The sequence below is a fragment of the Dendropsophus ebraccatus genome, chromosome 9, assembly GCF_027789765.1.
Source record: "Dendropsophus ebraccatus isolate aDenEbr1 chromosome 9, aDenEbr1.pat, whole genome shotgun sequence".
Taxonomy (NCBI): Eukaryota; Metazoa; Chordata; class Amphibia; order Anura; family Hylidae; genus Dendropsophus; species Dendropsophus ebraccatus.
This window is the reverse complement of record NC_091462.1, coordinates 113,976,529-113,989,849: the sequence shown is the minus strand read 5'-3', so window position 1 is coordinate 113,989,849 and position 13,321 is coordinate 113,976,529. Positions and strand designations below refer to the sequence as shown.

The 13,321-nt window shown below is 45.0% G+C and overlaps 1 protein-coding gene across 5 annotated transcripts in view; it reads left to right on the top strand.

The window, feature by feature from the left end:
• The window catches only part of LOC138800535 (uncharacterized), a 127,190-nt gene that overhangs the window by 22,843 nt on the left and 91,026 nt on the right, over window positions 1-13,321 (top strand). For all 5 annotated transcript variants that reach the window (XR_011364473.1, XM_069982282.1, XM_069982281.1 and 2 more), the window contains exons 5-8: window positions 1,431-1,751; window positions 4,435-4,566; window positions 6,446-6,529; window positions 11,592-11,675. Coding sequence is in view for 4 of the 5 variants with exons in the window: in XM_069982282.1 (XP_069838383.1) it covers window positions 1,431-1,751; window positions 4,435-4,566; window positions 6,446-6,529; window positions 11,592-11,675 (621 nt within the window). In the remaining variant the exon portion in view is untranslated. The remainder of the gene's footprint in view (window positions 1-1,430; window positions 1,752-4,434; window positions 4,567-6,445; window positions 6,530-11,591; window positions 11,676-13,321) is intronic.

Sequence of the window (13,321 nt, the reverse complement as noted above, 5' to 3'; positions counted from 1 at the left end):
GTTCCTCCGTCGAGCTTTGGCCAGGGGTTACCATGTGACTTTCCCTTATTGAGCAGTTCTGTCCTCTACCTCAGAGAGGACGGAGGTGTTCCTGCAGCCCCTCTTCACCTTTAGAAGAGAGGCTGGTGCGTTGCTGTTCAGTTATCGGCCGTCCGCCTACTCAGGTGCCTGGAGTATCTTCTCATCTTGGTGTCGTTCCTGTTCTCTTATCTCCTCATCGACTCAAGATATTCACTGCAAGTACTCTAATCCACCCAGCCTCTCTATTCCTATCACTACTACTCCCATCATCCGGCACGTGTCAGCTCAGCCTATGCAGCACCACCTTTGCTCTGCTTGTACAAGTCTGCTATATACCCGGTTGCATCCGGAAGAGACTGTTGCTACCAGTTACCTCAGTTACAATAAAATTGTAACCACCGCTGTTACTGAACCCTGGCATTGGTGTCCAATATCTGGTGCCCGACTAGGTACAGCGAAGAATCGCATGCCCAGTGTCCCGCATAGTACCGCAGACCGGCCTCCAGCTGTGCCACCCTCGTGCCCTAACCGTGACCACTCTATATCCCACAGCTGCCCCGGTTACTGCCTGCAATACCATCCGCAGTGCGGAGCGACCCCCTCGGGTCAGGGCATCGCAGTCACCCTCCCAATTCCCCCTTTCCCATGCAGGCATCCTCATGTTAAAAAAGAAACCAATACTCACCTAACTGTAGCTGCAGCGTCTCCTTCTTCTCCCAGCTGTCAGAGCACAGGTGACGTCACTCATGTGCTGGAGCGCTGGGAGGGAGCGATCTCTTGTGACCGGAGACAGAATGCTGCCTCCAGACAAAAGAGTGATTGGCAGGGTCAGAAGCCAATGGCTCCTGACCCTGTCAATCACAGCCCTGCATTTAACTGCGAGCGTTCATCAGAAGTGGGAGCAGGTAAAGGGCTGGATCCCGCTTGCCTGCCAGGTGCTGAAAGTGATCTCAGGGGGCCCCGGACCATTACAGCATTGTGCCCACCGGGCCTCCTGATGCCACAGGCCCCGGAGCAGCTGCCATTTTGGTAGTTCCGTCTTTGCAGAAACTGTTACCTTGAGGTTAGCTGTTCTCCTTTACTTCTGCTGCATGAAATTGGTTCATCTCTCTCCACTTCCATCTGTCAGCTCCGGGCAGCTAAGAATGCCATAGGATGATGTGGTGACATAGCCGACAGGGAGGGGGCTCTTCTCTTTTTTGACCAACATGTTATCTCCTCCTGCCCAAACATATATGATGGATAGATGGTCGGTCTCTTACAACGTGTGAACATAGCCTAGTATAGAGATATTCCCAGCTCATCCATAGGATAGAACAAGCTGATCAGTGGGGTCCGACCAGTGGGACGCCATGTATTCCAGGTATAATTTAGTCCATATCTGAGAGCTAATATTTTTCTCATTACAGATGTTGAGCATTTTCCGGCCATACCTTATACTACAAGTAACTGGTCTACTGAGACTCTGAGCAAGAATGTTCAGCATTTTGTGGACAGACATCGTGCTGACTTGATACAGCGGGTGGTTCTGGTGGATCCCATCCTGGATGATCTCTTTAAGTGGAATCTGCTGACACGTGGACAATATGACACAGTGCGCAGCTTCTTTACCTCCCAGGACAAGATGCAACAGCTCTACCGTTATATGCAATCCTGGAGAGATGAAGACAAGGAGCGGCTCCTGGAATCTCTGAGAAGACATTACTGTCCGCTCATCACAAGTCTAGAAGGTCTGAGTTGTATATGTCCTCTGTGGGTCCCAAGCACACACCTGTAAAAAAATTAGTAGGTATAATTGCAGTCCCTGGTGTCCCCTGTGGTGTATAGGTGCACTTGGATAATCAGTCCTCCTCTCCCCGTGCCCTCAGTAAATGGTGGGATCAGCTGCAGGACCCCCACTGGGCTCCGGGATCTCCAGAGCTGATATGCCACGACCCTGATGGACTTGCCACTCAGCTAGTCAGTGACTGGGGCGCTCCAGTCAGTGATCGGCTGAGTAGCCAGTCCATCAGCTGGGACAGGCCTTCGCGTCTTAAGTAATAGAAGACTTGTTGCAGAGGTTAGGGGCTACCCAGGGGCCGGTCTATTAAGTGCTGAGCTCTGTCAGGGTGACTTTAGATACTTGACTTTTCATAGGAGAATCCCTCTTCTCATCATTTAGAGAATAACATCTCTTGTTGAAAGAGATCAGAGAGTACCAGATCCAAGGACACGAGCCCCGGGCTTGAAGAACAGAGCAGAGATAATTCCTCTAAATTAACCTAGAAGATGGAGCAAATATTGGTGGGGTGAATTGGCTTTTGTTGCTACTTTTCCAATCACTAGAGATAGTTCTGGTCAGCTGAAGAACTTCATGAGGATACTTGTAGAACAGTCAGACATAGATAGGATGGTCCATATAGATAGATAGGATAGTCCGTATAGATAGGATAGTCCCTTTAGTAGTTGCCCCTGTTTAGGGTTTAGCTGCCAAATTTATGTGCTAGAAGACAGAACAAAGGCTTTAGCTGGAGTGAGCACCCGGCCATATGGGCTGGGCCCTTAGATACTATCTATTGTGCGGCAGTGACTAGTCAGGAGCCAACTAACTACTAATGCTGGGTTTACACGGAGCGATAATTCGCCCAATCGTACGATTAACTATTTGCGAAGTAACTATTTTTTTTTATAACAATCAGCATTTAGATGTCAGCATTCAGCATTTAGATGACAATTTAAGAACACGTTAAAAGATCAAAATGAACGATTTCTCACTCGTCGTTCGATCGTTCACTGCGTTTACACGTACGATTATCGTTCGAATTCGATCGTTATCGTGCAAATTTGCACGATAATCGCTCCGTGTAAACCCAGCATAACTCCCGGACTAACTAAACAATTCCCTGTATAATAGCTAAGACTGGGCTTATTCCCTATCAGTGGGGGAGAACTGAGGTAGTACAACGTCCCATTGCTGGGAACTTTCTAGAAGGTGTACCTGTTAGGCGAGGGCTGTAGGACATGGCAGGCAATCAATCTCATTACAGCATAATACAATACGGATATAACATTTCCCATTGACTTCAATATGCTGTAAATACTATAGAGGCGACTCAGTGGCGGCATCTTGTGGCCACAAGTGAATACTACGGTTTAGAAAATACAAAGAGCATGGGTAACCCATATAAAATACCTTCAGGGCCGACTGGACTAAGAAAAGAACCCAACAGTGACCCATGGGTTCCCGGACACTGAACTAATGGACACTGCCTGGTGGAGTGTTAGCTCTTAGGATCAGTGTCCTGTCGCTGTACTTATATTATACTGATACAGTGTGCCACAACCCCTTATGTGTTCTCGGTGTGTGTATGTGTATATAAGAAGATAATACTGTAAGAACAATGGAGGGCTGGTGTATAGTCCAGCAGCCATTACACCAGACACTATACAGTTGTATCATGGAGGAAACAAGACAGTCTGGAAATGGGGCAAATCTGCATCCAGACAAGTATCCATAGTGTCAGAATACACTGCACAAGATCTAGACCAATGTTTCTCAACCTTCTCAAGTCAAGTACCCCCATGTGATGAGACGTTCCAGGCGAGTACCCCCCAAAAATGCGACCGGTTATAATCATTGACCAAATGCTGAGATCACACTCCGATAGGCTCTGTATAAAGTCGCTGGTACCAGTTTATTCCGAGATCAGATCCCCCCTTAGCAATGTGACTGATCTGTAGGCCCCAGTAATAATACTCAAGTAATGTCATATAATAATGCCCCTTGTAGTCAGTATATATAATATTGCCCACCCTCTAGCCTGGTACAATGCCCCCTATAGCTAGATGCATTACTTCCTTTAGCCGTATTTGGCCCCTTTAGACAGATATGCCCCCAGTAGTCAGATATACCCCCAGTAGTCAGATATGCCCCCAGTAGTCAGATATGCCCCCAGTAGTCAGATATGCCCCCAGTAGTCAGATATGCCCCCAGTAGTCAGATATGCCCCCAGTAGTCAGATATGCCCCCTGCAGCCAGATATGCCCCCAGTAGTCAGATATGCCCCCAGTAGTCAGATATGCCCCCAGTAGTCAGATATGCCCCCAGTAGCCAGATATGCCCCCAGTAGCCAGATATGCCCCTCTGCAGCCAGATATGCCCCCAGTAGTCAGATATGCCCCCTGTAGTCAGATATGCCCCCTGTAGTCAGATATGCCCCCAGTAGTCAGATATGCCCCCTGCAGCCAGATATGCCCCTCTGCAGCCAGATATGCCCCCAGTAGTCAGATATGCCCCCAGTAGTCAGATATGCCCCCAGTAGTCAGATATGCCCCCTGCAGCCAGATATGCCCATTGGAGCCACATACACAATTGTAGCCAGGTGTGCCCCAGTAGTCAGACATATAAACCAGGTTACAGTTATGTCTCTACAGATTCTGAAACCATGGAGAAGTTAAACATGAAGGCGCAAACATCAGGTGTGGCTGTGCGACCCAAACCAAAGGCAAAGAAGCAAAAAGTAGAAGATGTAAAACCAGAAATATCCAGAAAGCTACTAGTGATCGGTAAATGACCTGTATATATATATATATATATATATATATATATATATATATATATATATATATATATATATATATATATATATATATATAATGTGTAACCCTTGCTGCACAATAGCTAGGCCGTGTTATAGACTTAGTAAACTAGCCGATCAGCGATCGTTTACATTACTGATCAGGCTTTATAATACAGCCCTAAGTGTCTGATCACAGGATGTCCACCTCTAGGATGCCCCTGTGGAGAGCAGAACCCGCTGCATGAGCTATAGGTCTCCACAAACTCCATGCATTGTCTATGGCAGGGATGGGGAACCTTTGGCCCCAGAGACCAAAAAATAAAAAAGTTACAGCTATAAGGAATGTGGAAAATGAGAAAGATAATAACAAAAATTATCTGCATTCTTAAAGGAGCCGTCCGGAAATATTTGAAAATTTCTAGCAGGGTTAGAGAGGAAGAAGCTTAACTTACCTCTCTCTGTACCTCCGAAGCGCTGCCTCACCCTCTAGGATCCAAGGCTCAAGCGATGTCACGACTTAGCTGATGGACTGTCTGCTCAGCCAAGCAGTGATTGGGATGGGGCAGATGGGGCAGTCCACCAGCCATGTCGGACATTTTCCCAGAGTTGTGACAATATCAGAACTCAAGTGAGAATGGGTTTCAGGCAGGATCTTGAAATCTGTGAGGCGGCACATGAGGGCACAGAGAGAGGTAAGTAACACTTGTTTATAAAGTGTGTGTGTGCCCCCACGCCCCTGACTCTTGGCAAGTTAAATCATTTGTCATGTCGCTATACTCACAACAGAGTTAGACTTTTAAACAATAGGGGCCACCCTGGTGTTTATGTTCTAGTACTCGCAACCGAGTGGAGGCACCCCTTGGCAACAGGCTAGAGATATCTGGCTATTCTTGTGTTTTGAGACTTGCAACCGAGACCGAGAGCTCAGTGATTGCTGTGTCTTGTTGGTCTATTTTTCATTGCCCCGGCTAGCCAGAATCTTGCTCCACACTGACGAGGGGCAAATACCCCAAAACTGCTGTCTGTGGATGGATGTCTGCCATGGTAAACCCTTATCATGTCACTAAACTTGCAACAGATTTAGACTTTGACATAAAGGGGGCCACCCTGTTGTTTCCTTATTTGTGTTCTAGTACTTGCAACCAAGTGGGACTATGTATCAGGGTGGCTCAGTGCTCTCCCCATCTGGAGGCGCCCCTTGGCAACAGGCTAGGGATATCTGGCTATTACCCTGTTTTGAGACTCGCAACCGAGACTCCACAGACTCCTTTTTTGCAAGTTAAAACATTTGCCTGACTTCTCCTTTAAGCATTTAAAGTCAATGGGACTTTATACCTGTGAGTTTCTTCTCCATCTTTGGCAGCAGCAAACAGGCTGAGGGAGATGAGAAGCCATCCTGAAATGAATCTGTCAGCAGCAGTTCAGGTTCCAGACTGCTGACACTATTAGATGCTGTTAGATCATGGAGACGCCTGGTACCTCTCATATATCTGTCTGTGCTTCCAGAATGTAGAGAAATGCTTCTATTCTCTGGTGTGAAGTGTCATAGAGGCATTTACAAGCCCCTCAAGTGCTGATGGCTGTAACACCTCCTCGCTCCCCCTCCCATCCCTGTCCCCTTTCATCTACAGCTAGTTGGAAGCTGATCTTCCAGAAGTAGAAAGGGAGTGAGGAGACGTCCCAGCTTGCTGTGCTTCACAGACCTGGGAACGCCTATGTGACTTTACATCATAGATTAAAGGTGTTTTTCTATGTTCTGGCCTACATAGCCACATAGCCGCCCCTCCAGCCATTCTCTACAGCTCTGACGTCTCCTCTGAAATTATTATTAGATATTGAAAATTTTATCTTTTTTTTTTTTTTAGGGGGATCATATCAATCTCTACAAAGCCCGACCCCGAATCTGACAGTGCCTCTCCCTGATGAACACTCCGGATATCTTTCCTCCTGTAGGTATATCTCCAGTATAATGTATATACCAGCTCACACTGATCCTCCCTCCTGTAGGTATATCCCCAGTATAATGTATATACCAGCTCACACTGATACCCCCCCTGTAGGTATATCCCCAGTATAATGTATATAACAGCTCACACTGATCCTCCCTCCTGTAGGTATATCCCCAGTATAATGTATATAACAGCTCACACTGATACTCCCCCCTGTAGGTATATCCCCAGTATAATGTATATACCAGCTCACACTGATACTCTCTCCTGTAGGTATATCCCCAGTATAATGTATATACCAGCTCACACTGATCCTCCCTCCTGTAGGTATATCCCCAGTATAATGTATATACCAGCTCACACTGATACTCCCCCCTGTAGGTATATCCCCAGTATAATGTATATACCAGCTCACACTGATACTCCCCCCTGTAGGTATAACAGTATAATGTATATACCAGCTCACACTGATACCCCCCCTGTAGGTATATCTCCAGTATAATGTATATAACAGCTCACACTGATCCTCCCTCCTGTAGGTATATCTCCAGTATAATGTATATACCAGCTCACACTGATCCTCCCTCCTGTAGGTATATCCCCAGTATACAGTATATAACAGCTCACACTGATCCTCCCTCCTGTAGGTATATCTCCAGTATAATGTATATACCAGCTCACACTGATACTCCCCCCTGTAGGTATATCCCCAGTATAATGTATATAACAGCTCACACTGATACTCCCCCCTGTAGGTATATCCCCAGTATAATGTATATAACAGCTCACACTGATACTCCCCCCTGTAGGTATATCCCCAGTATAATGTATATACCAGCTCACACTGATCCTCCCTCCTGTAGGTATATCCCCAGTATAATGTATATAACAGCTCACACTGATCCTCCCTCCTGTATTATATCCCCAGTATAATGTATATACCAGCTCACACTGATCCTCCCTCCTGTAGGTATATCCCCAGTATACAGTATATAACAGCTCACACTGATACTCCCTCCTGTAGGTATATCTCCAGTATAATGTATATACCAGCTCACACTGATACTCCCCCCTGTAGGTATATCCCCAGTATAATGTATATAACAGCTCACACTGATACTCCTCCCTGTAGGTATATACCCCAGTATAATGTATATACAAGCTCACACTGATACTCCCCCCTGTAGGTATATACCTTAGTATAATGTATATACCAGCTCACACTGATCCTCCCTCCTGTAGGTATATCCCCAGTATACAGTATATAACAGCTCACACTGATCCTCCCCCCTGTAGGTATATCTCCAGTATAATGTATATACCAGCTCACACTGATCCTCCCTCCTGTAGGTATATCTCCAGTATAATGTATATAACAGCTCACACTGATCCTCCCTCCTGTAGGTATATCCCCAGTATAATGTATATACCAGCTCACACTGATCCTCCCTCCTGTAGGTATATCCCCAGTATAATGTATATAACAGCTCACACTGATCCTCCCTCCTGTAGGTATATCTCCAGTATAATGTACATAACAGCTCACACTGATACCCCCCCCCCCCTGTAGGTATATCCCCAGTATAATGTATATACCAGCTCACACTGATCCTCCCTCCTGTAGGTATATCCCCAGTATAATGTATATACCAGCTCACACTGATCCTCCCCCCTGTAGGTATATCCCCAGTATAATGTATATAACAGCTCACACTGATCCTCCCTCCTGTAGGTATATCTCCAGTATAATGTATATAACAGCTCACACTGATACTCCCCCTGTAGGTATATCCCCAGTATAATGTATATAACAGCTCACACTGATCCTCCCTCCTGTAGGTATATCTCCAGTATAATGTATATAACAGCTCACACTGATACTCCCTCCTGTAGGTATATCCCCAGTATAATGTATATAACAGCTCACACTGATACCCCCCCCTGTACGTATATCCCCAGTATAATGTATATACCAGCTCACACTGATACTCCCTCCTGTAGGTATATCTCCAGTATAATGTATATACCAGCTCACACTGATCCTCCCCTCTGTAGGTATATCTCCAGTATAATGTATATACCAGCTCACACTGATACTCCCCCTGTAGGTATATCTCCAGTATAATGTATATACCAGCTCACACTGATACTCCCCCTGTAGGTATATCTCCAGTATAATGTATATGATCCTCCCCCCTGTAGGTATATCTCCAGTATAATGTATATACCAGCTCACACTGATCCTCCCTCCTGTAGGTATATCTCCAGTATAATGTATATACCAGCTCACACTGATCCTCCCTCCTGTAGGTATAACAGTATAATGTATATACCAGCTCACACTGATACTCCCCCCTGTAGGTATATCCCCAGTATAATGTATATAACAGCTCACACTGATCCTCCCTCCTGTAGGTATATCCCCAGTATAATGTATATAACAGCTCACACTGATCCTCCCTGTAGGTATATCCCCAGTATAATGTATATAACAGCTCACACTGATCCTCCCCCCTGTAGGTATATCTCCAGTATAATGTATATACCAGCTCACACTGATCCTCCTCCCTGTAGGTATATCCCCAGTATAATGTATATACCAGCTCACACTGATACCCCTCCCCCCTGTAGGTATATCCCCAGTATAATGTATATACCAGCTCACACTGATACTCCCCCCTGTAGGTATATCCCCAGTATAATGTACATAACAGCTCACACTGATCCTCCCTCCTGTAGGTATATCTCCAGTATAATGTATATAACAGCTCACACTGATCCTCCCCCCTGTAGGTATATCCCCAGTATAATGTATATACCAGCTCACACTGATCCTCCCTCCTGTAGGTATATCCCCAGTATAATGTATATAACAGCTCACACTGATCCTCCCCCTGTAGGTATATCTCCAGTATAATGTATATACCAGCTCACACTGATCCTCCCTCCTGTAGGTATATCCCCAGTATAATGTATATAACAGCTCACACTGATACTCCCTCCTGTAGGTATATCTCCAGTATAATGTATATAACAGCTCACACTGATCCTCCCCCCTGTAGGTATATCTCCAGTATAATGTATATAACAGCTCACACTGATCCTCCCCCCTGTAGGTATATCTCCAGTATAATGTATATAACAGCTCACACTGATCCTCCCCCCTGTAGGTATATCCCCAGTATAATGTATATAACAGCTCACACTGATCCTCCCCCCTGTAGGTATATCCCCAGTATAATGTATATACCAGCTCACACTGATACTCCCCCCTGTAGGTATAACAGTATAATGTATATAACAGCTCACACTGATCCTCCTCCCTGTAGGTATATCCCCAGTATAATGTATATAACAGCTCACACTGATCCTCCCCCCTGTAGGTATATCCCCAGTATAATGTATATACCAGCTCACACTGATCCTCCCTCCTGTAGGTATATCTCCAGTATAATGTATATACCAGCTCACACTGATCCTCCCCCCTGTAGGTATATCTCCAGTATAATGTATATACCAGCTCACACTGATACTCCCCCCTGTAGGTATAACAGTATAATGTATATACCAGCTCACACTGATCCTCCCTCCTGTAGGTATATCCCCAGTATAATGTATATAACAGCTCACACTGATCCTCCCTCCTGTAGGTATATCTCCAGTATAATGTATATAACAGCTCACACTGATACTCCCTCCTGTAGGTATATCCCCAGTATAATGTATATAACAGCTCACACTGATCCTCCCTGTAGGTATATCCCCAGTATAATGTATATAACAGCTTACACTGATACTCCCTCCTATATTATAGATATCAGCTCAGCCCCTCAGACACTGCTGCTTATTGTCACATATATACTGTATACTGTTCAGACTCAGGGGCATATCTAGAATTGGCTGGGCCCCATAGAAAACTTTTGATTGCCTCCCCCCCCCCAACTGACCACTGAAGTGTAGTCCTAAACTTATGTTACATGGTTTTAAAATAAATAAATATATATATATATATATATATATATATATATATATATATATATATATATATATATATATATATATATATGGCATTAGGAGGAGCATTATAGCACCAGTACATAAGGATCAAAAATTATTACCATATTTAACACCTTCAGGCTATGTTCACACTAAGTAAAAGTATGGTGTGGAACACTGCCTTATCTCCTATGGGATCCCGGCCGGAGCGTATACACATAGTATACGCTCCGCCCGAGATCCCATACGGCACCGCAAAGAACTGACATGTCAGTTTTCTGCGGCCGCAATTTAGTGTCAGTTTACACAATGTCCATTCCTGTCAGTTCACACAATGAAGCGAGCGGCTCCGGCCGCTTGCTTCATTGTGTGCTGTCTGAAGTTCTGATGCGGGCGCGCGCTGATGCGCCCGCATCAGAACACTGCGGCCAGAAAGATGATATTTGCAGAGCCCGGCCGCTCCGTGTGAACATAGCCTCACACTGTAGCTGACCAAATCCTTTATACCGAGACCAATAATACCCGTATACAAGGGGCGACTATGGTATTACCGCCACACCCTGACCACTAACATTACCACAATACTGTTACTGACCAAATCCAGTATACTAAGACAAATAATACCAACAGAACCAGTTTACAAGGGACAAATATTACCACCACTCACTGACTAATACCACCACGTATTGAATTATGCTACCATTGCTATGGAATAAAACCCATATATCTGTCTGTGCTTCCAGAATGTAGAGAAATGCTTCTATTCTCTGGTGTGAAGTGTCATAGAGGCATTTACAAGCCCCTCAAGTGCTGATGGCTGTAACACCTCCTCGCTCCCCCTCCCATCCCTGTCCCCTTTCATGTACAGTTAGTTGGAAGCTGATCTTCCAGAAGTAGAAAGAGAGTGAGGAGACGTCCCAGCTTGCTGCACTTCACAGACCTGGGAACGCCTATATGTTCTGGCCTACATAGCTATATAGCAGCCCCTCCAGCCATCCTCTACAGCTCTGACGTTTTCTTTTACATTATTATTATTAGTTGTTCATAATGTTATCTTTCTTTTTAGGGGAATTGTGTTTTTCTCCAAGACTCCTGCGCCCGAATCTGACAGTGCCTTATCTCGATGTACGCTCCGGATCTCTTTCCTCCTGTAGGTATATCCCCAGTATAATGTATATAACAGCTCACACTGATCCTCCCTCCTGTAGGTATATCCCCAGTATAATGTATATAACAGCTCACACTGATCCTCCCTCCTGTAGGTATATCCCCAGTATAATGTATATAACAGCTCACACTGATACTCTCCCCTGTAGGTATATCCCCAGTATACTGTATATAACAGCTCACACTGATACTCTCCCCTGTAGGTATATCCCCAGTATACTGTATATAACAGCTCACACTGATCCTCCCCCCTGTAGGTATATCCCCAGTATAATGTATATAACAGCTCACACTGATACTCCCCCCTGTAGGTATATCCCCAGTATAATGTATATAACAGCTCACACTGATCCTCCCCCCTGTCGGTATATCTCCAGTATAATGTATATAACAGCTCACACTGATACTCCCTCCTGTAGGTATATCCCCAGTATAATGTATATAACAGCTCACACTGATCCTCCCTCCTGTAGGTATATCTCCAGTATAATGTATATAACAGCTCACACTGATACTCCCTCCTGTAGGTATATCTCCAGTATAATGTATATACCAGCTCACACTGATACCCCCCCCCCTGTAGGTATATCCCCAGTATAATGTATATACCAGCTCACACTGATACTCCCCCCTGTAGGTATATCCCCAGTATAATGTGTATACCAGCTCACACTGATACTCCCCCCCTGTAGGTATATCTCCAGTATACAGTATATAACAGCTCACACTGATCCTCCCTCCTGTAGGTATATCTCCAGTATAATGTATATACCAGCTCACACTGATCCTCCCTCCTGTAGGTATATCTCCAGTATAATGTATATACCAGCTCACACTGATCCTCCCTCCTGTAGGTATATCTCCAGTATAATGTATATACCAGCTCACACTGATACTCCCCCCTGTAGGTATATCCCCAGTATAATGTATATAACAGCTCACACTGATCCTCCCCCCTGTCGGTATATCTCCAGTATAATGTATATAACAGCTCACACTGATACTCCCTCCTGTAGGTATATCCCCAGTATAATGTATATAACAGCTCACACTGATCCTCCCTCCTGTAGGTATATCTCCAGTATAATGTATATAACAGCTCACACTGATACTCCCTCCTGTAGGTATATCTCCAGTATAATGTATATACCAGCTCACACTGATACCCCCCCCCCCTGTAGGTATATCCCCAGTATAATGTATATACCAGCTCACACTGATACTCCCCCCTGTAGGTATATCCCCAGTATAATGTGTATACCAGCTCACACTGATACTCCCCCCTGTAGGTATATCTCCAGTATACAGTATATAACAGCTCACACTGATCCTCCCTCCTGTAGGTATATCTCCAGTATAATGTATATACCAGCTCACACTGATCCTCCCTCCTGTAGGTATATCTCCAGTATAATGTATATACCAGCTCACACTGATCCTCCCTCCTGTAGGTATATCTCCAGTATAATGTATATACCAGCTCACACTGATCCTCCCTCCTGTAGGTATATCTCCAGTATAATGTATATACCAGCTCACACTGATACTCCCCCTGTAGGTATAACAGTATAATGTATATACCAGCTCACACTGATCCTCCCTCCTGTAGGTATATCTCCAGTATAATGT